The sequence below is a fragment of the Neofelis nebulosa genome, chromosome 1 (genome assembly GCF_028018385.1).
Source record: "Neofelis nebulosa isolate mNeoNeb1 chromosome 1, mNeoNeb1.pri, whole genome shotgun sequence".
Taxonomy (NCBI): Eukaryota; Metazoa; Chordata; class Mammalia; order Carnivora; family Felidae; genus Neofelis; species Neofelis nebulosa.
The window spans coordinates 152,882,711-152,908,780 of NC_080782.1; the positions used below are offsets into that span (position 1 = coordinate 152,882,711).

At 53.0% G+C, this 26,070-nt stretch overlaps 2 protein-coding genes and 1 long non-coding RNA gene across 4 annotated transcripts; 1 reads left to right on the forward strand and 2 right to left on the reverse strand.

The window, feature by feature from the left end:
* Positions 1–37: 37 nt before the first annotated feature.
* On the forward strand, positions 38–873 carry LOC131518239 (uncharacterized). Its single transcript, XR_009264970.1, has 2 exons — positions 38–387; positions 531–873. It is a non-coding gene; the product is annotated as an uncharacterized LOC131518239 (long non-coding RNA).
* TRIM17 (tripartite motif containing 17) lies at positions 854–7,843 on the reverse strand. Of its 2 annotated transcripts, XM_058740812.1 has the most exons (7): positions 7,725–7,843; positions 5,207–5,640; positions 4,410–4,505; positions 3,799–4,029; positions 2,014–2,036; positions 1,823–1,923; positions 854–1,578 (listed from the first exon to the last, which is right to left on the reverse strand). In XM_058740812.1, the coding sequence occupies exons 2-7, from the start codon at positions 5,633–5,635 to the stop codon at positions 1,031–1,033; spliced, it is 1,428 nt and encodes a 475-aa protein (XP_058596795.1). In that variant the 5' UTR covers positions 5,636–5,640; positions 7,725–7,843; the 3' UTR covers positions 854–1,030. The 2 variants fall into 2 exon arrangements, with proteins under 2 accessions (XP_058596795.1, XP_058596800.1); XM_058740817.1 differs by lacking the exon at positions 4,410–4,505.
* Positions 7,844–19,520: 11,677 nt separating this feature from the next.
* Positions 19,521–20,470, reverse strand: H3-4 (H3.4 histone, cluster member). The gene is given in 2 exon segments (XM_058740821.1): positions 19,521–20,286; positions 20,289–20,470. Coding segments are annotated over 2 exon segments (429 nt in total). The 5' UTR covers positions 20,461–20,470; the 3' UTR covers positions 19,521–20,029.
* Between the last annotated feature and the right edge of the window lie 5,600 nt (positions 20,471–26,070).

Consider the following 26,070-nt stretch of genomic DNA (forward strand, 5'->3'; position numbering starts at 1 on the left):
TTTTTTTTTTTTTTTTTTTTTTTTGGAACAACCCGCTTTAGCTCCCGATTGGCTGAGGCCGGCCACGCGGCCCGCGGGCCCAACCGAATTGGAGGCTGCATACCCGCTGACCTCGTGGCGTAGCCTCCGCTGTGTGCGCGCGCGCGCGTGCGCTCCAGGCTGTGGGTCACCTCTCCCTGGCGTCCCGGGAAGGACCGGTTGCAGGACCCGGGCCGGCGGGCGCCTCGCACGTTCGCTGGGTTCCCCGCACAGCACAGCGACTTCGAGAACAAGGGGAGCCTGAGGCCGCGGCGGCGAGCCCCAAGCCGTCTCCCGTGCGCCCCTGCGCCGGGCACGATCAGGATCAGTGCAGGAAGGGGCTCGGCCTGTAGGCACTCTGGCCTTAAGGTAGACATACACCGACTGGGATTCTGGGTGCCCGGCCTGGCGTAGGGCGGTTAATGCGCCTGAAACTGCGGGGGCGGGGGCCAGAAAGGACTCTTCTCCCACCACCACGCCCCTCCCCCCCCCGTGACCCGTGATCCCTGCAGGTGCACCTTCAAGGCTGGACTGCTCTGAGGGTTTCAGCGATGCAGTTTGAAAAGTGTCATCTTCCCATGGTCCCCCCTTCCCCATGACACCCGCGAAAGGTGCGTGCAAACGTGGAAGTTTTGGAAGACAAGGTGGGCCCTGCTCTGCGAGTCACAAGCAGCCTATGCGCAGGCAGCATCCCTGCGTGGGCGTGTGTCGGAGTGGGGGCTAAACACCAGCACCCCATGCTGCGTCGGGCACGGGAGGTCCCCACTTAGAATCGGCCCACTGTGAAACCCAGCGGTTTTCAAAGCCTTTATGACGCATGTGTGAATACAGTCTCTTGATATTTAAAGGCTTTAATCGCGATTACACTTCAGCTTTGAGAGCAGCCAGCCAGTGGCTCACAAGCGCTCCACCACCTTAGATATGTCTGGCAGGTGGCCTGCGCTGAGTGGAGCCACCTCACCTTCTGGAGAAACCAGGGACGCCCGCGCCCCCCTTCCCCCGGCCTGTGCCCCTATCCCTTCACCCACAGCGTCACTGTAGAGATGACCATCTGGCCTGATTTGGGGGCTCCCAGGCAGAAGAAGGGCTTCAGGGGGCCGGAGAATTGCAGCTGGGCGTAGGTGTGCAGGTGGGACCCGTCCTTCAGGTTGTAGAAGGACACCTCCCCCGCCTCGAAGTCCAGGAAGACCCCCATGTGGCTGGGGGGCTCGGCCAGCGTGACAGGGGTTGGGGCAGATGTGCTGGGTGTGTACTTCTTCCCTTTGCACAGCTGCACCACCCAGAACCCATTTTCGGGGCACTTGGGGACCCTGTCCCTCCGGCTCACATTGTCCCTGCACACGCCCAGGGCCCAGAGAGCGTCACCGGTGAGGTTCATGCCCACCTCCCAATAGTGCCTGCCCGAGGAGAAGGTCTCCCGGCCCACGGCGCAGGGGTAGGCCAGGAACCGGTCCTTGCTGTGGAGCGCGCCCTCCAGTGGCGTGCTCAGGTAGCGCCTCTGGCGGCTCTCGTACAAGAGGAGGTAGGGGTAGGCGGTGGCGGGGTCCGGCACCACATCCTCTGCAGATGGAGGGAAGGGGGCAGCGAATCATCCCTGCTCTCCCTAACGAGGCCCCAGGGCTGAGTCCAGCTGTACACCTGGGCCACTGGGGTCCCTCCCCCAACTGTCCATATTGGTGGTGCTAAGGAGCTGGGAGCTGGGGGGCCATTTGGGCACCTCACCGTGTGTCCCCATAGGAACAGAAAGGGTACAGAGTGTGAATGTCCCATAAAGGACAGTCCCCCCGGCTGGGCCCCTGCTTACCTTGGAAACTCTTCAGCACCTCTATCTGCCCAGGGACCCTGCAGACTGTCCTCAGCACAGTTGGGGTGGCCTCTGGGTACTGTACACTCAGGCTGTTCCTCCTCCAATGGACACAGGGTCATTGTCCCCTCTGACCCCACGCGGAGCCCTCCCTGCGCCCATCAGTGCCTCCCCTGCAGCTGGCCACGTACCTGCTCAGGAGCTCCTTCATGTCCTGCAAGACACAGAAGGAGGGAGATTGGCAAAGCCTCGTGAGGAATCTGGGGCGTTGTGCCTGCGTTTCTGGTCTGTAGTGCTAGAAAGGCTAAGATGTTTTCCCACAGCCCTGTGCCCACTTTCCAGAGTGTAGCCCGGTCTTGGCTGCACACAGGAATCCTACGCGCTGGTCCAGCCAGGCCTCCTGTTCTCCCCACATAATGCCTGGGGACATGGAAGCTGTGCCAGTGAACCTATGGGTGGAATTGGGGGCACAGGGCAGGTGACCATCAATGTGCCTTTTGTAGTTCAGCATCACTGTGAGTGACAAAAAGGTCCACATGTTAGTTTGTAGATAGGTTGCTTTTTATAGAAGACAAAACGTTCCTCTGAGCTACGTAGCCTGAGCTACCATATAACCTGTCATCTAGAACAGGCCCCTTCCTGGGGACAAAACCCACAGAGGTCAGGACAACAGACAAAAACCTGGGCCTGAGCCAGGCAAACGGGACGGACGCATGGATTCCCTGCATGTGGCATTTGCTTCTCTTGTGGAAACATGCACACAGGAGTGTGTGCAATCTTATCTGTCGCCGTGGATTCCGTCCCTCCACATAGTTGGTGAATCACCCACTTGTTGGCCAACATAACCCCCTGCTTTCAGGGCCTCGGTGGGCCGGTCTGTCCTTGGAAGGCCAGCTGTGGCCTCTCGTGACTGTCATCCTGGGGTGCAATCACATGACTCCCTCCTGCCTGTGAAGTCGTGGGTGTCTATCTGGGCTGGTGTGTCTGTGCCCCACATCACCTCACTAATGACAGCCGCCCCCAGGCCACCTCCCTGGGCTAGGAAGGGAGGGGACACACATCTGCAGGACGAGAGCCTGTTATGGGCTGACTGGGCTTCAGATTCACACACTGGAGCCCCAGCCCGCAGGACCTCAGAGGGGGACCCTATTGGTGATTGGGTCTTTAAAGAGCCGATTTACGGTAAAGTGAGGTCACTAGGGTTGGACCCTAATTCCCTAACACTGGGGAGAGAGGCCTGGGGAGTAACCAGGCCTGCCTGCGCCTGGATCCCAGACTTCCTGCCTCCAGGACCAGGAGACAGTCCACTGTGTGAGCCACCTCCTGTGGTCTTTGTGAGGCAGCCTGAGCTGAGACAGAGCCTGCCGCTGTGTGTACTAGTTACTGCAGTCACCACCTGACCACACCTGGGCATGAGTCCCCCCCACCCAGATAGGTGAGCAGGGGTGCTGAGGTCTTCCCTCCCCCCCCAGGTGAGCAGGTGTACTGAGGTCTCCCCTCCCCCAGGTGAGCAGGGGTGCTAGGTCTCCCCTCCCCCCCCAGATAAGCAGCTGTACTGAGGTCTCCCCACCCCCCAATATGAGCAGTGGTGCTGAGGTCTCCCCTCCCCCAGGATCAGGTGTACTGGGGACTCCCCTCCCCCAGGGAGCAGGGGTGCTGAAGTCTCCACTCCTTCAGGTGAGCAGGGTTGCTGAGGTCTCCCCTTCTCCCCAGGTGAGCAAGGGTCCTGAGGTCTCCCCCCCAGCTGAGCAGGGGTCCTGGGGTCTCCCCTCCCCCAGGTGAGCAGGTGTACTGAGGACTCTCCTCCACCCCCCCAGGGAGCAGGTGTACTGAGGACTCCCTCCCAGGGAGCAGGTGCACTGAGGACTCGCCACACCCCCAGGTGAGCAGGTGTACTGAGGACTCTCCCCCACCCCCCCAAGGGAGCAGGTGTACTGAGGACTCTCCTCCCCCCAGAGAGCAGGGCGCCCCCTCACCTGCAACATCTGCAGTGGGCTGTGCTGGTTCTTGTCCTCCAGCTGGAGCAGCAGCATCTCCAGGGAGTGGCCCTGCCGCTCCAGGGTGGCAGAGCTCTCCCGCAGCCTGGCTCCCACCTCTTCGTCCTCAGTCTTCAGGGCCTGGAGCAGGCGCTGTTCCTCCTCCAGGAGGAAGAGGCCCATCTTCTCAAACTCCACCAGGATGCGCCGCCTCTGCTCCTTCACCTTCTCCTGCAGGAGCCGACGGTGGGGGAGGGGGGATTGCGGGTGTGAAGGACCCCGGACCGGGTCCACTCCCTTTCCCCGCCAGCCAGATGGGAGGGCAGCTCCTAGGACGCTGTAACCCCCCAGGGTCCTGGTGACCCACAGAGAAGAAGCTAGCCTAGCAGGGGAGGGAGCCCCTCTGTGGGGTCACCTGCTGAGCCCCAAGCAGCGGCACCCAAGCGTCCCTGCATCTCCAAGGCGGCCGGCCTGGGCTGGGCGTGTGTTCTGGATCCTGATTCTAGCGGGAATCCTGAGCTCCGGGTATGTGTTCGCATCCACACAGCTCTTGTGTGGCCTGTCCGAACCCACTGGGCTCCTGTGTGTGCACCCGGTCCCCGGGCACCTGCCTGCCACTCAGCCAAGGTCTGTCTCTCCCTGGCCTGCAGCCTCCCAGTCTTCATCATCTCCTCCCGAAGGTGCCCCATGTCGGCCTGCAGCTTCAGCTGTGAGACACATGGACCGCAGAGTGTGGGGTCAGAGGCCCTTACGCCCTGGCATCTGCCCAGTGCCCCCACCCCAGAGAAGGACGTGAGGGGGTCCTGGGGAAGAACACATGGCACCCGAGACATGCGCCTTGGGCAGGAGGGTTATTATGAGCTGGAGCCAATCAAGGATCAGCACTGCAGAAATAGACCTTCTCGGGGCTCCCCTTAACTGAGTAAAGGCCAGAGAAAGAGGAGGGCCAGGGGTCTCATCCCAGGAAGGTTTATGGCCCTACAGGAAGGTGGCGAGCTGGTGCCCCGATGCATGTGCACTAACAACCCTTCTCTTCCGTGAGTTTCCCTATATTTGCTTTCTGCTGTGCTTGGCACATGTCTCCAAGCCCACATGCTGAATACGAACCCCAGCGTGGAGTGAGGAGGTGGGGCTCCTGGGGGGCAATCAGGTCACGAGGGTGGCCCCCCCAGGAATGGGATTAGTGTGATCATACAACAGACCCCACAGAGCTCCCCGTCCAGTGAGGACAGGCAACCAGGATGAGGGCTCTCAGCCCATGGTGCTGGAGCCCTAACTGCACGGACCTGGGGCAGAGCCTCCAACAGTGTGGACTCCAGGCCACCAGCTTTGTGGACGTTTGGGCCGTGCATTATGGGGGCTCTTGTCCTGCCTACTACATGTGCACCAGGACGTCCCTGTGACCCACCTTGTACTCTTGCACGGCCTCCTCGACCGGGACCACCCTGTGGGTCCTGTGTTCCCGGGCCTCCTTGCAGACGACACAGATGGGGATCTGGTCGTCCTCACAGAAGAGCTTCAGCAACTCCTGGTGCTCTGCACACAGGTCTCTGCTCTGGAAGCCCGGGTGCTGCCGCGCCATCTCAGCCACTTTGGTGAGCAGGCGGTTGGGCCGCAAGTTCCTTTGCGGGGACAGCTCCCGGCACTCGGGGCATGGGAAGGAGCCCTTCCGCTTCCTCCCCCCTTTCCTGCCTTTGGCCTTCTCCCAGGTCAGCCGGATGCACTCGCGGCAGAAGTTGTGGCCGCAGGAGGTCATCACCGGGTCCGTGAAGTAGTCAAGGCAGATGGAGCACGTGGCCTCCTCCTGCAGCTTTCTGGCAAGTTCCAAGGCATCCATGCTTCCTGGGCAGGGAGTGGAGTGTCCCTCACATGCTCCTTGATCCTCTCCACCCCAAACCCTTGTCTGTGGCCGGCCCCACCCACTGTAGGGAGAATCTTGCTAGGTTGCGTTAGCGTCCCCCCAACCCCCCACCCCCCACATGATGTCTGATCTGGCTCCTCACCTCCCACTGACCTGTCTACAGCAAGAATCCTGTTTGGCCAGTTTGGCAAGAATCTCCCTCTCAGAGATTTTTCATCACTAACCCCCACTTCCCCTGAACCGGCATAAATCCCCCCTGGTCCACCCTATACTGAGTTGAGCCAGTTCTTTGGTGGGATCTCTCATCCCCTATTACAGTAATCCTGAACAAAGTCTGTTTTTACTGTCCTGACTACGTGTCAGCTCTGGTGTTCTGCCACATGGTGCAGTGCAGAAAAGACACCTGGTGTGCGTGAGTGCATGCACAGACATGCACACACACAAGAGCACACACACGAGAGCAAACACACACACATGTGCACATATGCACACACACAAGAGCGCACCCATGCGCACACGCGCACATATGCACACATACACATGCACAGAACATACACACACGCACACATGTATACACATACGCACAAAAATACACACACATGCATGCTTGCACACATACGTGCACAAATGAACGCAGAAACATACACACGTGCACACACATACACATATGCACCTGCGCGCACAAGCAGACATGCACATACGCAATGCAAATATGCACACACATGCACATACATGAGAGCACACACGCACATGCGCACATATGCACACATACACGAGAGCACGCATGTGCAGAGAACATATATGCACACACGTGTGCGCGCATGCACAGAACACACAGCACACATGCACACGCAAACGCGCACAAATACACATGTATGCACACATGTGCGCACATGCATGCACACACACAAATACATGTACATGTGCGCAGATGCACACATGCACACACATACACACACATGCACACACATGCACACATACAGTCTCACAAGCACACACACAAATACACACATGCACACACATGAGAACACACACATACACACACACGCACACACATGCACACGCACACACATGGTCACACACGCAAGACATACGTGCACACACACACGAGAGCATACATATGCACACACAGTGCACACATGCACACAAATACACATGCACGCACACACGTATATGCACACACACGGTCACTCATGCACACACATACATGCACACATACATGCAAATATGCACGCACACACGACAGCACACCCACATACGGCCACACACATGCACACATGTACGTACATACGAGAGCACATACACGCACACACATGCACACACACATGAGAGCACACGCACAGATATATATGCACACACATGAGAGCACACACATACACACTCGCACACATAGTCTCACAAGCACACACATACATGCACACACAGTCACACACGCACAGATGTACATGCATACATGCATGCCCACATGAGACCACACACACACACACATGCACACACATGGTCACACTGGGTGTGGCTGTACCCCTGACCCTATGCCAGGGAGGTCCAAAGCCCCCTCTGCAGGTCACAGGGTGTTATTCGAGCCCTGTTAGGGGATTGGAACATCATTTCTGGACTTTACTATCCCAGCTCCTTTCTCTGCAGTCATCTGCAGTGAGCAGGGATGGATGCTTCAGGCCTCCCACGTCCCAGACCCTGGTTCAATTTATCTGGAGCTGTCTCTGCAGACACTGTGAGGTCAGGGTGTCCGTCTGCTCTCTCCACCCTAAGGGGCATTGCTGCCCAGCCAACAGAAACAGCGGGGCAAGCTGGTGGGCTGGGGGTCTGGCTCAGGATGGAGGCGACACGCCCAAGGACCCCAGGTCAGTGAGGATGGACAGGCCACCCTCCATCCGAGAATGCTTTTCTGTAAAGGGACAAAACCAGTTCACCCGTCTGGTCCCAGGCTGTAACCATCCTGGAAGCTGTGTCTGCTACAGGGGCAGCGCACGAAGTCCCCACCAAAGCCTCAGCGCACAAGGGGTGACGTGCCGCCTGCCCTCTCCCTGGAGGGACCGGTACTCACCACCGGGGAGGGGGCCACAGGCCGCGGTCGTCCTCAGCCACGCGCGCAAATAGCGCCCTGGAAAGCCTGCGTTTGCGCAGTGAAGACCATGGGGCGGTGGTCACAGGGGGCGTGGGGGCCCCCGGGGGTGCTGGGCTTTGTGGCGTCAGCAGGGGCGGGGGCAGGGGCGGCGTTGGGGGGGGGCGCTAGTTATCAGGTGGGGGCAGGGGATGGGGGCGGGAGGCTTTGTGGGGCGGGTTGTCAGGAGCCTGGGGATGAGGCGGGGGCCAGCGCAGAGTGGGTCAGGGGTGGGACGGCGGCGGTTTTGGCAACCCAGCCGGGGGGAGGGAAGAGGGATGATAGAGATTGCAGGGGCAAAGGCCAGTGGGGGGTAATCTTTCTGAGAGGTGTGGGAAAAGAGGGTTGCAGGCAGGGGGGAGATGGGGAAGGGGCAAGGGGTGGATCCACAATGGGGAAGAGATGAGAGCAGAAGACAGAGCAAGTCTGGGCTCCCCGCGGCGTGGAGCGGGGGAGGTGCGGGAGGTGAAGGGATCGCTGGGTGCGGGTAGGGATGAAGTGGGGTCGCTGGAGGAGGCAGCAGGGCGGGCGACCCTCTCACAACAGCCCCACCTCTCCGGTGGTGACTTCGCTAGTGCTCAGAGCCGGGTCCAGGGGAGGGGGCGTCGTCCAGATCCCCGGTTAGGAAAGGAGGATCATATCGGACGGGCACTGGGAACGGTCGACCCCTTGGGGTCCGGCCCCCGCCCGGAGGTTGCTTCGGCGGGTAGCTGCCCCCAACCCGGACCTAGAGCTCGCTGGTGGCTGAGCACCCCCAAGTCCTAGGGTCTGGGGGACCCGACAGATGAGGAGGTTGAGGCTGGGCCAGGGCAGGAGGGCGGTGAAAACAGGCATGTGGCTGTAGACGCACAGGACCAGGACAGGCTGGGCGCTCACCCTTTTTATGTGCGCCTGGGCCTGGGCGGTGCAAGAGGCTCCAGGCGGACAGCCTGATGCTGATTCTAATCCCCCCTCCCAGAGCCACGACCCCTCTGCTGCCCTTTCCATCAGCTGGGGCGTTCTGGGCGGAGGGTGTCTTTCCCTTCAGGGAACAGAATCATGGAATGTTCAAACCTTGAATAAAAAGGTGTCAGGAAGACCCACAGGAGAGCAACGAATCCCGTGCATAAAGTGCCCAGATGAGCCTTTTACCACGTTTGATGTATCTGGCCTGTTGTTTTGTCTGCGGGGAGACAGAGCACAGGCAGGGGAGGGTCAGAAAGAGAGGGAGACACAGAATCTGAAGCAGGCTCCAGGCTCTGAGCTGTCAGCACCAGAGCCCAATGCGGGGCTCAAACCCACTAGCTGTGCAATCATGACCTGAGCCCAAGTCAGACGTTTAACTGACTGAACCACCCAGGCGCCCCGAACGTTGTGTTGTTTAAGCAAACCCCAGACAGCACTGGATTCATCTTTTGCCTGCTCCAGACAATACCTGGAGGAGGACAGACAGAATGACAGGACAAAAAACTACCTTACTGTGTATCCTTGGGGAGCCAGAAAAGGTTAGAAGGGGTGTAAGTTTCATGCGCACCTTGGGAGGGGGACAGGTAGCCTTTGTGGGGAAAACAGGTTCCTTTAGGAAAGGCAAGTGGGTTTTGGGGGAGAACAGGAGATAAGCTTTGTCTCCACAGCTGCCAGTGGTCTTTCCGTCTCCTTGGGGATGGAGAGGTTTCCAGCAACCTCGTTTCCAGAACTTGCTGCTTTTAGTCAAACAAGAGAAGCCCCAAGGCAGCTTTCTTTTGCATCTGTTGAATCTTAAGTGACTTTGTCTTAAAATAATGTGGCAGTTCTGGGGTCCGGAGTGGCCCCCACACTTCCCACACATCTCCAAAACTGGGTTTCTTACATAACCACCATCGACTGTCATTCCTGGGAACTCCTTGCCAAGGAAGGTTTGCTTTAGAGCTGAGCTTTGTAAGAGGGCTACACAGTGGGGACTCCCTAGGTCTTCTTCAGGGAGCTTTAATTCAAAAAAAAATTTTTAATGTTGATTTCTTTTTTTTTTTTGAGAGAGAGAGAGGGAGAGAGAGCACTAGTTGGGGAGGGGCAGAGAGAGAGAGGGAGATACAGAATCCGAAGCAAACTCCAGGGTCCAAGCTGTCAGCACGGAGCGCGACACGGCGCTTGAACTCACGAACCGTGAGATCATGACCTGAGCAGAAGTCGGATGGTTAACCAACTGAGCCACCCAGGCGCCCCTAATTTTTTTTAATGTTTATATTTTTGAGAGAGAGAGAGAGCAAGCACAAGTGGGGGAGGGACAGAGAGAGAGAGAGGGAGGCAGAGGATCTGAAGCGGGCTCCAGACTCTGAGCTGTCAGCACTGAGCCTGAGATGGGGCTCGAACTCAGGAACTGTGAATTCATGACCTGAGTCGAAATCAGATACTTAACCGACTGAACTACCCAGGGGCCCCTCCCCCGGGGAGCTTTACACAACTCTGTGCAGGAGCAGCTCGGAATCTCTGTGGAGGGATCTGGCACCACTATTTTTTTTAACATTTATTTATTTTGGGGAGACAGAGATAGAGCACGAGCAGGAAAGGGGCAGGGAGAGAGGGAGACACAGAATCCGAAGTGGGCTCCAGGCTCTGAGCTGTCAGCACAGAGCTTGACGCAGGTCTCAAACTCATGAACCATGCGATCATGACCTAAGCCAAAGTCGGATGCTTAACCGACTGAGCCACCCAGGCGCCCCTGCACCACTATTTTTAAAGCTGTCAGAAAGCCTCTCACTGTCAGAAAAAATACAATAAAAAACAAGAGGTTTGGTTCTCTCTGTTGAAAATAAGAGACTTCCTTTTCCTGGTGCTTTTGAAATGCATCCTTTCAATGTCTGAAGAAGGGACGGGGAACACGTGGTGGGTGTGTCTGGTTGAATGTTCATTCGACAACAAAATTGTTTTCTTTGTTTGTTTCTCTCTTTGTTTCACTGGATTGGGAGGAAATTTCATTGTATTTCATTATATTTCCCCAGCATTAACATGCTGCCACAGTTGTGAACCAGGTTGGTTTAGAGCATGATCTGATTTACCTAAAGATTTTGATGTTTGGTTTCTATCCACATTTGCCACTTTTAGTCAGAGGAACAGAAACACAAAATTAAAGTATGAAAGGAAATACAAAGTTTCAAATGATGATTTTTGTGCATTTGTAGTGTTTAGTCTTTAGGGCTTCTGAGGTGTAGGGAAAGGAAATCTTTCTACCCTCTTAGATTCTTGGTCTGAGGTCTGCAAATTAAACTGACAAAGACAGAATAACAGAAGAAAAGCCTATGAATTTGATTTAATGTTATTTTTTTATGTGTATGGGGCTTCATAGAAAAGAATTGAAAAACCCAGAGCAACAGACTCGGGGGTCTGTATGCAATTTTAACAAAGGGTGATATATTGTGCAGAACTGACAAAAGGGAGTTTGGGCTTCTTTGGATGTTAAATCGTGAGAAGGTAAATATATGTGGGGGAAACCAACTAAAAAGGGTTATAGTAAGGTTTTTCTTATGCAGATTCATCTCCGTGCTGCCTCCATCTCTGGTAATAAGGTCATTCTCCGTTTCCTTCACAAAGGGGATTTATGCCCTGCTTTTAGGCAGATAGAAAAAGAGCAGAAAGCCCATCCTGTGCTCAAAATAACCCTTATGCCAAAGTGGAATGTTCAGGGGTGACATATTTTGATTCCCTGACATATTTGATCTGAGATACACAGAGCTGGTTACTAGGTAAAGGTGGTAAAGGCATTTTATTCAGCAAGAATGGAAAGATGCTCTTTTCACTTCAACTGAGCTGAACTCTGAATGCAGCAGAGACAGCTGGAGGTTTCTACCAGTGAGTGAGAGAGGGGCTCAGCCCTAACAGGCTACTATAGACAGGGTGGCTTATAAATAACATATTTTGCATAATTTTGGAGGCTGGAAAATCTGAGATCAAGGTGCTGCTAGATTCAGTATCTGGTGAAAGCCTAATTCCTGGTTTGTGGGAAGTGTGTTCTCATTGTGTCTTCACTGGTGGATGGGGCAATGGTGCTGCTGTCTGGAGTCTCTTTTATAAGGGCACAAATGTCACCAGTGGGGGCTCCACCCTCAGGACCTCATCAGCTCCCAAAGACCCTGCTTCCAAAACCCACAACACTGGCAGTTACGTTTCAACATATGAATTTTGGAGAGACACAAACCTTTAGTGGGTGGCATTGGGTTTTCAATATTCTTACTCAGGCAGGTCAAGGATATACAAAAATGTCAGAAGTGGGGGGTGAGGGGGGTGCCTGGGTGGCTCAGTTAAGCATCTGACTTCAGCTCAGGTCACTATCTCGTGGTTCGTGGGTTTGATCCCCTCATCAGTCTCTGTGCTGAGAGCCCAGAGCCTGCTCGGGATTCTCTTCCTCTCTCTCTGCTTCTCCCCCACTTGCGCTTTCTTTCCCTCTCAAAATAAATTTTAAAACCTAAAAAAAAAAAAAAGATGGGGGGTGAGGAACTTACTCAGACATCAAGCGTCGGGGCAGGGTGAGATCTATCACCAGGCAGACTCAGCAGGATTCTTACTATAGCTGGGCTCTGCTGGGATGGGCACAGAAGTCCCATCCCAGTGGGTGAGGTCCCACAGGTGACTCGTGGAGAAGAGAACTCAAGGGGGCCTGGCTGGTTTGGTCAGCACTGAAGCATGAGCTGAACGCCCTCAGAGCTGTGATGTGGGATGTAGATGGGGAAGCTGGAGGGCCATTCCCCTTCCCCTCCCCCTCCTGACACAGCAGGACCCTTCCTGCAGGAACCCTCACAATGGGCATCTGGCTCCTGGAGAGCGACATGCTTTTCTGTCCTGTACCAGGAATCTGGGGGGAGCGGCCTTAGGTCAAGTGCCGGCAACCCTGCAGCTTCAAGGCGGGGTTCTGGCTTTTCCTTTGGAAACCACACAGAGTCATCCTTGTCTTCTTCTACCTCGTGTAGTCCCTCAAATATCTGCAGGTCTCAATTTTGTGGCTCACCCTACCCCACCCCGTTCCCCCTGTCCCCTGCCTACCAGATTGTAGCCCCCTACCTGCATTACTGTCACCATTTCTTGCAGACCCTGGTTTCCAAATTTCTTGCTAACGTGATTGTTTTTATCTGCAGTTGCCACAGAACCAGCTGTATCTGTGAGGATTCTGTGGCAGAGGCACACAGTTCTGCATCCTGGAGGCTCACCACAGCAAGGGTTGTTTCTCACACTCACTATATGGGCACCAGGGACCTTGTAGGGGAGGAGGGAGATCTTTTCTCCTACCCTCTTATCTTCTGTACCTGGGGTCTGTGAATTAAGGTGACAACAGCCAGATTAATAGAAGAGAAGGCATACAGATTTTATCTTATGTTTGCAATGTTATGTGTATGGGCCTTCACAGAAAGGAAGCAAAAACACAAATTGGCTTATGGGTGACAGGTTGTGGAGAAGTAACTAGACAAAGGAAAGGGGATTGGGGCTTCTGGAGGTGAATTGTAGGAGGGTGTCTGGGAAACTTGAGGGAGGAACCAATGATAGGTAAGCGTTGTTTACACAGACTCATCTCTGTCCCATCTCTGGTGATAGGAGCTCACCCTGTCCTCTTTCTGGTACAGGAGAGGGGGCACCTTTACCAATGGAAATTTCCTGACCAAATGGGGATTTTTGCTTTGCTTTTAAGTGGAATAGGTGGGAGGGCAGAGAGCTCCTCCTGTGTTTGCTGTTTCTCAATTGCCTTCAGCTAAAATCATCAGGATGCCGAGGTGGTGTATTTTGGGGTAGCATAGCCCCATTTCCCTCAGCCTCTCGGTGATCATACGGCAACACATCCTCAGTCAGGAGGCCAGTTCGCAGCCTCTACCACGTGACGGGGGTCACCAGCTCTCAAAGCCAGTGGCTCTAGAAAATGTGGGAAGGTTGCTCCTCTGGCTTAATGAGACCCCCGATGAATCTGAGCCATTGGGACCCGAGGCCCAGGGCTCTGCAGTGATGGCTGGCAGTGTCTCTTTGGGCCTCTGCTGCCTTAGCAGGTGGTGACAGCCTCCCCAGGACCATGTCTCAGCTCCTTCCCATATCCCAATCCAGGCAGCTAAGACCACGGGGGCTTTCCTGTTTTGGGGTCTGATGTTATCCTTTCCTGGGTAACCATCTTCTGTATGTGCCCTTCTGTCCACTGTGCACCCTCTGCCCCCTGGGTAGCACCTGTCTTTCTTCTTGGGGATGGGTCAGGGGACCGTCAGAGGGAGTTCCTGGTGGGGTCCATCAAACAGGGAGAAGCAGGAGGGCAGTGGACAAAGCCTAGAATCCAGGTCCCAGCTTCCTGGGCGAGCTTCACATGACACTAAATGGCATGACCAACAGCCCCAGAGTCTCAGCTTCACCCACCAGAACAAGAGTAAGGCAAGTCTCTCTTGCCCCCAAATCTAGAAACCTCTGTCTAGTGGGAGGGAGAAAAACAACTAATTTGAGTGCTGATTTTAATTGTGATGATAGCATATCAGTCAGCTTGGGCTGCATAACAAATACCACAGCCTGGATGTGTATTGTCACACATACATTGTCTCCCAGGCCTGGAGGCAGGAAGTCTGAGACCCAGGTGGTGGCGGGGCTGGTTCGTCCCCAGGTGTCTCTCCCTGGTGTGTAGATGAGCCTGCTGTGAAAAAAATGCACTTCTGTGTGTTTCTTGTACTTCCTTTAAAAAAATTTTTTTTTAGTTTTTATTTATTTTTGAGAGAGAAAGAGACAGAGATAGAGACAAAGACAGAGTGTGAGCAGGGTAGGGGCAGAAAGAGGGAGACACAGAATCCGAAGCAGGCTCCAGTCTCTGAGCTGTCAGCACAGAGCCCGACGCGGGGCTTGAACTCACAAACCAGGAGATTGTGACCTGAGCTGAAATCAGATGCTTAACTGACTGAGCCACCCAGGTACCCCTCCTCTGACACTTCTAATCACCACATATATGTAGGGGGGATGGAGGGGTTCTTTCCCTACACCCAGCAAGTCTGCGACAGCAGATGGGGGGGGGGTCCTACAGCACAACTCAGTTAGGACACTATCTATGTGGACTCTGCTCTGGCCCTGTCCACATGGAGTCAGCATCAGACCCCACAGGCTCAGCCCCACAAGACCACCCCCACTTCAGACGCCAATCCCAAGTCCAGATGTCACCTGTGCTCTGACCCACAGGCGACAGATCAGAGGTTCCCACGGGCCCTCCTCAGGTTTGATGTTCTGGAGGGGCTCAGAGAACTAAGGAAATGTTTCACTTGATAGATTCGTGGCTTATTACAGAAGAAATGAAAGCATATGAATCAGCAGCGTGATCTGGATGGATCCCGCCTGCAGGAGCTGCTGTCCCCATGGAGTGGAGAGAGCACGACCCTCCCAGTATGTGGATGCATTCTTGTTCCCCAACCCGAAAGCCCTCTGAACCTTATCCTCCTAGGTTTTCATGGGGGCTTCATTGTACAGGCATGATTGATTAACCCATTGCCCATTGGTGATTGACTCCTTCTCCCCTCCCCAGAGGTCAGGAGGCGGCACTGAAGCCTCTAACCCTTTGGTCCCATGGTTGGGTCCCCCAGTCACTAGCCACCATCCCTGGGGGCTTTCCAAAGTCACTGCAACAACACAGATACAGGAGCCTGTTATGGACATCATGACATCCATCATTCTCATTACAGAAAATTCCAAAGGTTTTGGGAGCTCTATGCCAGGCATGCAGAGGGAGACCAAATATGTCTCATTATCAATCACAGCATCACAGCCATCCTCTTCCCGTGTCCTCATACGGTCGCCCGTCTGTGTGTGTCTGTGTCCTATCCTATTATAAAGACACTGGTCCTAGGGGTTAGGACCTACCATAGTGACCTCATTTTATCTTAACACCACTTTAAAGGCCCCATTTCCAAACACAGTCTCATTCTGAGGTCCTGGGAGTTGGACTGCAGCACAGGAATTTTGCAGAGTTTGGGGGTACACGCAATTCGCCCCATAACAGGGAGTGGACACACTTGGGCATCCCCTTAGTGGGACTTTCTGATGTGATTTTCTGGGAACCCTCTGGTCTGGGAACAGACATTCTTATGCCCAGGGCTTGTGGCCCAACTCAGGGTGGATATGCACACCTGAGTCAGGGACTCAAATGAAGGTATTATGTCCTTCAAAAACCGCAGGACAGGCTCAGTGGGATGGCTGGAGATCTCGGGCAGTAGGGCTGGCAGATGACCAGGAGCCATCTGCTGGTTTGTAACCCCCCGGGGAGCTCCCCAGGTGCAATCTGGAATGGGTCCCTGGACTCGGAAGGCAGGGGGACATCCAAGAGAGAGGATGGCAGGAGGCAGCTGTGGTAAGCAAAGGGAACTTATACCCAAGGCTTGTCTTGGGGGCCAGCAAGACAAATAGATCCCCACACAGGCCCACCAGATCTGAAACACTTATAAAGGGGCCTTAACTGGACTCAGCCACGTATATCACATAGCTGTTTTCAACACCACATCAGCATCTCAAGGCTCTATCTTGGAGCAGCCTCTGGGAGTGGGAAAGGCAAATGGGAGCCACATTCCTAAGACAAGGGGTGGAAGTGAGGGGCCTCTGAATGCCTGGGGCCAGCTCTCGGGTCAATCAGTGGTCATGTGTTTTTTTTTTTTTTTTTTATGTTCATTTCTTTTGAGAGAGAGAGTGTGTGTGCATGAGGGGCAGAGAGAGAAAGGGAGACAGAGAATCCCAAGCAGGCTCCACGACGCCAGTGTAGAGCCAGATATGGGGCTCGGACTCCCGAACGGTGAGATCATGACCAGAGCGAAAATCAAGAGTCAGATGCTTAATCAGGTGCCACGGTGGTTGTGTCTTTTGATGTCATTCCCCAACATTGTCCTTTAAGAAGAGTCAGGGGTGGGGGGCCCCTGATTCCTCCTGACTCCCTAGTCGGGAAGCCCAGCCTGCTCCCCACTCTGCCCCAGGCCCAGTGCAACCCCAGCTATTTATGTCCCATGTCCTTCTGGAGTGCCAGCCCCACAGGGCTGTCCTTGAATGCACCTGCTGTGCCCTCCTTTCCATGACGGCCTGTCATGGGGCTCCTGAACCAGCACTCTTGTGTCCTCCACGGATTGCTGGAATCCACGTGGCCCATCCTCTTCTTTCAGTGTGGCACTTTGTGTGTGTGTGTGTGTGTGTGCTGGCAATATTTCAGGCACTGAGGATCCCTCCTGCTCCCCCCCCCCCCACCAAATTAGGGCATATATTCACAGCCCGTAAGGAGCATAAGGAGAAAGATTCATTTTACTAAGCAGTAAATGCACACACCGGAATATAGTATGCATGAGGTATGATGAATGAGAAAAGGAACATCGCTGGCCCACGGGATATGTCTGAACCACCATGTGCCCCGTCCTGCCCCTCCCCACCATGAACCATCTCGATTTATCAGAGCCTAGCTTTTTCTCATCAATTCGAGCACGTGTGTGTGTTCTTGTCTCACAGGTGTCTGTCTGGGTAGTCCCACTCTGACCCCCAGCCAGCGATCCTGTCCAGGCCTACCTTCCTTCATTTAGTTTTACAACTTCTGTCCCTGACGGGTGCATGGGTGGCTCAGTCTGTTAAGCATCTGACTTTGGCTTAGGTCACGATCTCATGGTTCGTGAGTTTGAGCCCCGCATCAGGATCTCTGCTGTCAGCACAGAGCCTGCTTCAGATCCTCTGTCCTCTCTCTCTGCCCCTCCCTCAATTGTGTTTTTTCTCTCTCTCTCTCTCAATAAACATTAAAAAAATAAAATATTTAATCTGTATAAACCATTATAAAAAAGTGGGGCACCTGGGTGGCTCAGTCGCTTGAGCGTCCGACTTTGGCTCAGGTCATGATCTCACGGTTCCTGAGTTCAAGCCCTGCATCGGACTCTGTGCTGACAGCTCAGAGCCTGGAACCTGCTTCAGATTCTGTGTCTCCCTCTCTCTACCCCTCCCCTGCTTATACTCTGTCTCTCAAAAGTAAATAAACATTAAAAAAATATTCATGAGGCACCTGGGTGTCTGTCAGTTAAGCATCTGACATTGGCCCAAGTCATGATCTCACAGTTCGTGAGTTCGAGGCCCACGTGGGGCTCTGTGCTGACAGCTTGGAGCCTGGAGCCTGCTTTGATTCTGTGTCTCACTCTCTCTCAAAAATAAATAAACATTAAAAAATTTGAAACAAATATTCATGCAATTGTGCACTTCAGATGACAGCACTCCCGCGATGTGCATATATATGTGTTTGCTGAGGGATCCCAGCTACACCACAAGTGAGGCAACTCCTGGCACGTCCTGCCCCTGTGCTGTCTCCCTTTCCCACTTTTCCCATGGTCCTCTCTCTCGTACCCTGCCATGCTGCGAGGGTGCCAGAACGTTCTCCGGAGAGCAAGGAGGCTGTGTCTCCCTTGGCAGTGGCTCTGCCCAGATCAGATCTCCTGAGGGTGGTTTTGTGCAGAGGGTTTGCTCAATGAGGAACCGCCGCCACTCCCCCCAACTTGCACTCCCCCACTCCTCCCACCCCCTCAACCCCCCCCACCCCTGCTGCAGGGACACAACCACAGGTTCAGATAAGTGTGTGGGAAAGGCTTCCTTCACTATCCATTTATATGACTGTGAGGGATGTCAGTTACTTTCTTCCTTTATCATCACTTCTTTGTTTTTCTTTGCTCCTCACCTCTGGTCCTTGGGCAGAACATGCTCTGTCAGAGTCTGTTCTGGAACAGAACAGAATGACGTGGACCCGCCCCGTTCCCCCACCCCATGGTCTTCCATCATGATATGTAGCCTATCCTGCCAAGGACACATCATCTGCATGGTTTCCCATCATCTGGGTTTCCCCAGATGTAGCTAGTTGCCCAGCCCCAGGTCATATGGTAATGTGGGGAAGGGCATGGAGGGTTAGCTCTCCCGTATTGGAAAAACCCTTGCCAAGAAAAGGGACTTGTGAGCACAGTAAAGACACAGTGGCCAGACTTGGATTTACTTAGAAGGAGCCTAGCATTGAAGGTTAGCACTGATTTTCAAGCCAGAACATGGGCTTCCCTGAACACTGTAAGCTTGTGTACATCCTAAAACTTCAGGATTCTTCTCAACATTCAAAACACACTTCTGCGTGTGCTACTTTCATTGAAGCTTTTGAATTAAGTCTAACGGATAACAAACTGGGTCTGAGGTTGGAAAATGCACCCTTGCACACAGACAGCATTGGGCTGTCATGTAAACACGTTCACACCAAGTGTTTCTCCGTCTGAGCCTTCACTCAGCTAGGAGGACCTTGGGAAGTGTAGGCTGGCCGTCTGCAGGTCACCAGCACTGGCCAGCGACTGGGTTTTACCAACTTTAAAAACAAAATTTATTTTAAAGTTTGGTTTTGAAAGAGACGGTACATGAGTAGGCACGGGACAGACAGAGACACAGAATCTGAAGCAGTCTCCAGGCTCTGAGCTGTCAGCACAGAACTCAATGCGGGGCTCGAACTCACCAACTGTGAGATCATGACCTGAGCCCAGTTGGACATTTAACTGCCTGACCCACCCAGGAGCCCCACCCAGGAGCCCCTAGAGTTCTATCAACCTAAAATTTTAATTATGAACATGCTTGTGCGGTGCCTGGATGGCTCAGTCGGTTGAGCAGCCAACTTCAGGTCGGTCATGATCTCTTGGTTGGGGAGTTCGAGCCCCACACCGAGCTCTCTGCTGTCAGCGCAGAGCCCGCTTTGGATCTTCTGCCCCCTCTTTTTGCTACCCTCCCCCTCCCCCACTCACACTCTGGGTCAAAAATAAACATTAGGGGAACCTGGGTGGCCCATTCAGTTAAGCAACTGACTTCCTCTCAGGTCATGATCTCGCGTGTGAATTCGAACCCCGCATCAGGCTCTGTGCTGACAGATTAAAGACTTGAAGCCCCTCCCCTGCTCATCCTGTCTCAATAATAAATGTTAAAAATTTTTTAAATAAAAAACATTAAAATAAAACCAAACATGCTGGCACCCAGTGGGAAAAAGCCCTCCAACCGCATTCTCTAGGTAGCCCTACTCTGGTGGGCTCCTCTCCACTCCACTCTTGGACTTATGGGTAACCACCCCGGTTGTTAGGGTTTTCATTTGGTTAAACCCCCGCATGAACCCTAGGGAACACAACCAGCCAACTGGAAGCTAAGGAAGCTGGAACCAGCCAGAAAGAACCCCAGATTGGCACAGCACCCTTTGTGGACTGGTGGTGGCTCTGAAAAGAGCCTTTAGGGGGAGAGTGACGACTCAGGGCTTGGCGGCCCACACATGCGCGTGGCGCTTAAGCGCGCTCCCCGCGAATGCGGCGTGCCAACTGTAGGTGCTTGGGCATGATGGTAACGCGCTTGGCGTGGATGGCGCACAGGTTGGTGTCCTCGAAGAACCCCACCATGTAGGCCTCGCACGCCTCCTGCAACGCCATGACGGCCGAGCTCTGGAAGCGCAGATGGGTCTTGAAGTCCTGCGCGATCTCGCACACCAGCCGCTGGAACGGCAGCTTGCGGATCAGCAGCTCGGTGGACTTCTGGTAGTGGCGGACACTGTGCCAGGCCGGTAGCGGTGCGGCTTCTTGATGCCGCCGGTCGCCGGCGAGCTCTTGCGGGCCACTTTGGTGGCCAGGTGCTTGCGCGGGGCCTCGCCGCCCGTGGACTTGCGCGCTGTCTGCTTCCTGCGAGCCATGGCTTGCAGTGTTACAGAAAAAACCGAAGCCATTTGTCCGGATGGAAATCGACAAAAAACAAAAACAAAAACAAAACAAAAACCAAGGCAGTGTCAGCTTTTATAGAGGCCTCGGCCGTCCCATTGGCTGACGGCTGGTGGCGTGATGGTAAGTTGTGCTCTGATTGGCCCGCGGGACGCTCCACTCGGCCGCCTGCCCCTTTATCTCCGCACCTCTGCGGCAAGACTGTTAGTAGTGAGGAGATCTCCTGGTTCCACGGAGTGTTTGTTCATGCACTTGCAGGCCAGGGGCTAGGGTCAGAGTAAGGGTCAAGGTCAGGTCATCTCGCCAAGGGCGTCGTTGTGGGCGTTGCCTCTCCCACACAGCTCCCTCCTTTCCCCCTCAACACTCCTCTTGGCTCCCGAACGCTCCAGGGCCCGAAGACCCTTCTAGAAGCCTGCATTCTGAGTTCAGCTTTTCCGGGGTGACCACATAGTTTTCCCTGCCAGCAGTTAAAGGGGTTCCCCCACCCCTCGTGTCTGCCTGACTCTGACGAGAATCAGGGGTGCCCCTTTGCTGACCCGTGACACCATGGGGCACAACTTGTCCACATCCCCGTCCTTCCCCCAGGGACAGTTGGCTGAACTGCCTGTCTCCATAGGCGGATCCAAACAAGGTGCCCATTTGCCCGGATGTGGTGAAGCGTCCGTGCTGCTCCGTGTCCTGATCCCTGGCCCCTCCTGGAACCCGTCAGCCCAGGGCAAACGTTCCCTGACCCACTGTCCCGTCAGCTTCCCTGTCGTGTTCCTTTCATCCTATGGAAGGAGATCCCTCATTGCCCCACCCCAGTGACACTTGGGCACCCCGATGTGCCATCCTCAAATGCAACTTCCCTGCAAGGATTATTCTGAGCTAAAGGCACTTGAAAAACGGCAGACGTAAGAGGAGAGCTCGGATGCCTCCGTTTTCTTTCCTGAAAATAGGAGGTAATTCTCCTGTGTGTGAAGACTGACCTGTACCTGGAGGAAAGAAGCGTTTGTATCATCACCCACCAGATCCCGCACTCACAGGCCTTGCTGACGTAATTCTGATCTTCCTTCGGTCTGCCCACGTCTTTTTTTTTTTTTTTTTCTCTTTGTTTTACAGTTTGAGAGGGAGAGCATGAGCAGGGGGAAGGTCAGAGGGAGAGAGAGGATCCCAAGCAGGCTCCACACAATCACCGCACAGCCCCACTCGGGGCTTGAACCCACAAACTGAGAGCAAGACCTGAGCCGAAATCAAGAGTGGGACACTCGGGGCGCCTGGGTGGCGCAGTCAGTTAAGCGTCCGACTTCAGCCAGGTCACGATCTCGCGGTCCGTGAGTTCGAGCCCCGCGTCAGGCTCTGGGCTGATGGCTCGGAGCCTGGAGCCTGTTTCCGATTCTGTGTCTCCCTCTCTCTCTGCCCCTCCCCCGTTCATGCTCTGTCTCTCTCTGTCCCAAAAATAAATAAAAAATGTTGAAAAAAAAAAATTAAAAAAAAAAAAAGTGGGACACTCAACTGCCGGAGCCACTCAGGCGCCCCCACCCCTTGCATTTAAGTTACTTTCCCACAGTTGCCTCTGTTCAACCCAGTGTAAAAGCATTTAGGCTTTGCCCCTTCTGTAAGTCTTCATTCCCTTTTGAAGGGTCCTGTGTCACAATAAAACCTAAAAGCTTTCCTTTAATCTGTCTTTGGTTACAGAGCCCCTGCCAAGTCCTAAGATGAGTAGAGGCAAGAATTTTCCTCTCTCTCTCCCTCACTCTCTACTCCTCCCATGCATCTCTCTCTCTCTCAAAATAAATAAAGTTGAAAAAAAAGAAAAAAGAATTTTCCTGTCCTAATAGTCCTTTCCCCTGCCTTGTAATAATCCTTTCAGATAAAATCTCTCCTTACTAAATCTGCGTGTTTTTTTATTTGGTAATGATTGTCACACAGAATCCCCACTGCCATCCCTGAGTCAGGTTGGGTTGGCTGAGCACCAGAAGAGGGACTAAGGGACCCACCTAAGGTCTCCTGGTGTGCATGGTGTGGATCTGACGCAGTCTGACAGGGACTTGTTGGTTAATCTCCCAGAGCTGTCCCTATTTCAGGGCAGACAGAGTCCAGAGCTCTGGGTGTCCCAAGGGCTAAAGGGGACATTGGTGGGTGGATGCTGGATTTCTGGCACCAGCTGTGACTTGCACAGGAGCACCTAGGAAGGAGCCCTTTGGGGATCAACCTGGGCTACGTGGCTGAGGATGGAAACCCAGGCGGCACTTTGAGACTGTTTGGGTGCATGTCTAAGGCCTTCTCTTCTGACCACAAGAGCTTTAGTTTTATTTTTACTTTTTTTTTAATGTTTATTTATTTTTGAGAGAGAGAATGAGTGTGAGTGGGGAAGAGGCAGACACAGAATCTGAAGCAGGCTCCAGGCTCTGAGCTATCAGCACAGAGGCCAACATGGGGCTTGAACCCACAAACCGCACGATCATGACTAGAGTCAAAATCAAGAGTAGGACACCCAACCAACTGAGTCACCCTGTCGCTCCAGTTCTGTTTTTAGATTTATGTTTCTAGATTCCCAGGGGACTTGAGTCCATTCCCCGGACATGAGGCAGAATGTTACCTGGTTCCATGTGTCTGAACAAATACACACACAAAACATGGAATTGGGGGCTGCCTATTGTGCACCCTCCCCACCTGCAGTGGGATTTGAAACCATAATCTGCATTACATGTGTCAACGCAAATTGAGCAAACCTTTAAAAAAAATTTTCCCCCACCTATTTAAATTTTGAAGAGTGGAGAGTTTTATATGAGCTGCCTGGATACACCATCTTCACAAAGAAAAGCGTGTTCCAAGGAAGGAACATTTGGTGCAGGGTTACATTAGTATCATCATCATCATTATTATTCTTTATTTTTTACATAAAGAGTTACAGGTCATCACGATGAAGAACATTCCAGAAGGTTATAGACTTTATCTTATGTTTGTAGTATGTGCAAGGCTGTATGCCTTTAATCTTATGGGAACCAGGGAAGGTTTTTGTTTTTCTTTATGTTTGGAATGCTCCTTTTTCGTTATATATATTTTATATATATATATATATATATATATAACGAAATATATATATGAAATATATATATATAATATATATATAAATATATATATATATATTTCGTTATATATATATAATGGAGCAGATATACAGAAATACAGCCCATGCTTTGAGGTTCTGCTGAGTTTTTTTTAATGCTTATTTATTTATTTTTGAAAGAGAGAGAGAGAGAGCAAGGGAGAGGCAGAGAGAGAAGAAGAGAGAATCCCAAGCAGGCTCCATGCTGTCAACACAGAGCCTGACACAGGGCTCAAACTCATGAACCATGAGATCATGATGTGAGTGGAAATCAAGGGCCGGACACAACCAACTGAGGCACCCAGGCACCCCTTGCCAAGTCTTTTTGACCTTGGTAAAGGCTAAAGTATAGCTTCCCTGGGAGCCTGAAGGCAGAGCCCACAAACCAGAAAAGTCAAGAATTGGGGCACCTGAGTGGCTCAGTCAATTAAGTGTCTGACTCTTGATTTTGGCTCAGGTCATGATCTCACGGTTCATGGGGTCATGTTCTGTGTCGGGCTCTGCTCTGACAGCGCAAAGCCTGCTTGGGACTCTGTCTCCCTCTCTCTCTGCCCATCGCCTGCCCGTGCTCTCTCTCCCTCTCTCAAAAATAAATAAACATTAAAAAATAAAAAAAAGAAAAGTTGAGAGTTTCCTTTATCACATGTTAAACCTCTTTTTTAGGGGCACCTGGGTGGCTCAGTCAATTAAGCGTCCGACTTCAGCTCAGGGCATGATCTCACGGTTCGTGGGTTTGGGCCCCACGTGGGGCTCTGTGCTGACAGCTTGGAGCCGGGAGCCAGGAGCCTGCTTCGAATTCTGTGTCTCCTTCTTTGTCCCTCCCCCTCTCAATGCTCTCTCTCTCTCTCTCTCTCTCTCTCAAAAATAAATAAACATTAAACAAATTTAAAAAAACAAAACAAAACAAAAACCTCTTCGCAGTTGGTTCAGTTGACAAGTTTTCATGATCTCAGCAACTGACTTCCATGTGGTTCCTACTCCCTCAGAGGCACTGAGGCCCAGGGAAACACATCCCCTAAAAAAACTTCCTGAGAGATTTGGTCTCTCTGAAGAGCGCTTCAGATGCAAGCATTTCCTCCCAAATACTGGCTTGTCCAGGACACATACACTTTGTTATAGATCAGGTCTGTGCATACCTTTGGTGCTGATCACTTTGATGGGGAGAACAAAGGGAAGAGAGATGTAGCTAACGTTAAGTGTCCTTACAACTTGGAGCCCACTCATTAATCCCTGAGGCATGCGGAGCATGACCTTCCTCCAGTAACTCATGGCTGCCTTCATGCTGATGTTTTAGTAGAGACTAAAACCAACCTTATCCTGACAACAGCCAGACCTCCAAGGTTCAAGAAATGTCAGTCTTAGCGTACAGCAATTCCTTAGAAACTTGCATTATCTCTACTCAGCCTCCCTCCACAAACTTAAATATATATTATCAGTAACTCCTCACAATCCCAGGGCAACTCTTTCTGCCCAATGTGTCTTGTCCCTGTGCTATGATATCAGCATCTTTTTGCACCATAAAACGTCTCAAGAATTCATTCTTGACCATTGAGCTTGGCAACCAAGCACCGACTACCATCCAGTGATGGAGGTACCCAGCTCCCTCCCTAACCTGGAATGTTCTTCCCTTGCTCTCATCACTCATGGAATTTGCACACACAACTAAGGAAATATGGGGTTGTGTGTAGTGCTTTGTTGTAAATCCTTAGGGATTTTAGGTCACAGGGGGTTGACCGTGTGCGTCATCTCTCTCTCTCTCTTTCACACACACACACACACACACACACACACACACACACACGATGCCGTTCTCCAGCGTAAAAACTCCCTATTCGCCCTCACTCGCGTGACAGCAAGCTGGGAACCATCTGGACTTTCAGGAGCTCAGTCTAAAGGCAGAGTGGGGTTCTTGCAGGGGCAGATGGTCCTGTAAACAGTGTGTGAAAGCCCTTCCAGAGCTGACAGCTACAGCGGACGCTAGGGTTCCCAGTTGTTGGGGGGACCCTGCTGATACCCCAGCTAGTACCCCATTTCTCTGGCCCCCTTTATAGGAAACTCCCATTGACCATGTCCAGGTCCTGCTTTCCCATTCTCTGGGCCTGAAGCACAGACAGCATTCAGTTTGAGTTGCCCAGAGCCCCACGCAGTGCCAGGGGCATGGGGCACGCCCCAGTCACTCACACCATCAGCCACCTCGCAGCATTCAAAGGATGCACATGGCACCAAAGTGCTCCGAAACCATGCAATGCACCTGGTTCTTCTCCAGCCCTAATGGGGTCCTCAGGACAGGGTCTTCTCCCCGTTTAGCCCATTTCATAAGAGGCTCGGTGTGGGGTTGTCTACACTGCAGTGATTCCCCGTGGACTCCACAGTATGAAAGAATTCTGCCATGTGGTTAAATACATTTCCTAATCGTGCTTTGTAACTTTGGCCTCTTCGGGAGGTTTTCTTTTTCTGTTTACTGTGAAGAGATAGCAAGAATTTAATTTTGTTTTTCTTTTTTTGGCCTCATGAACCCCTCTGGCAG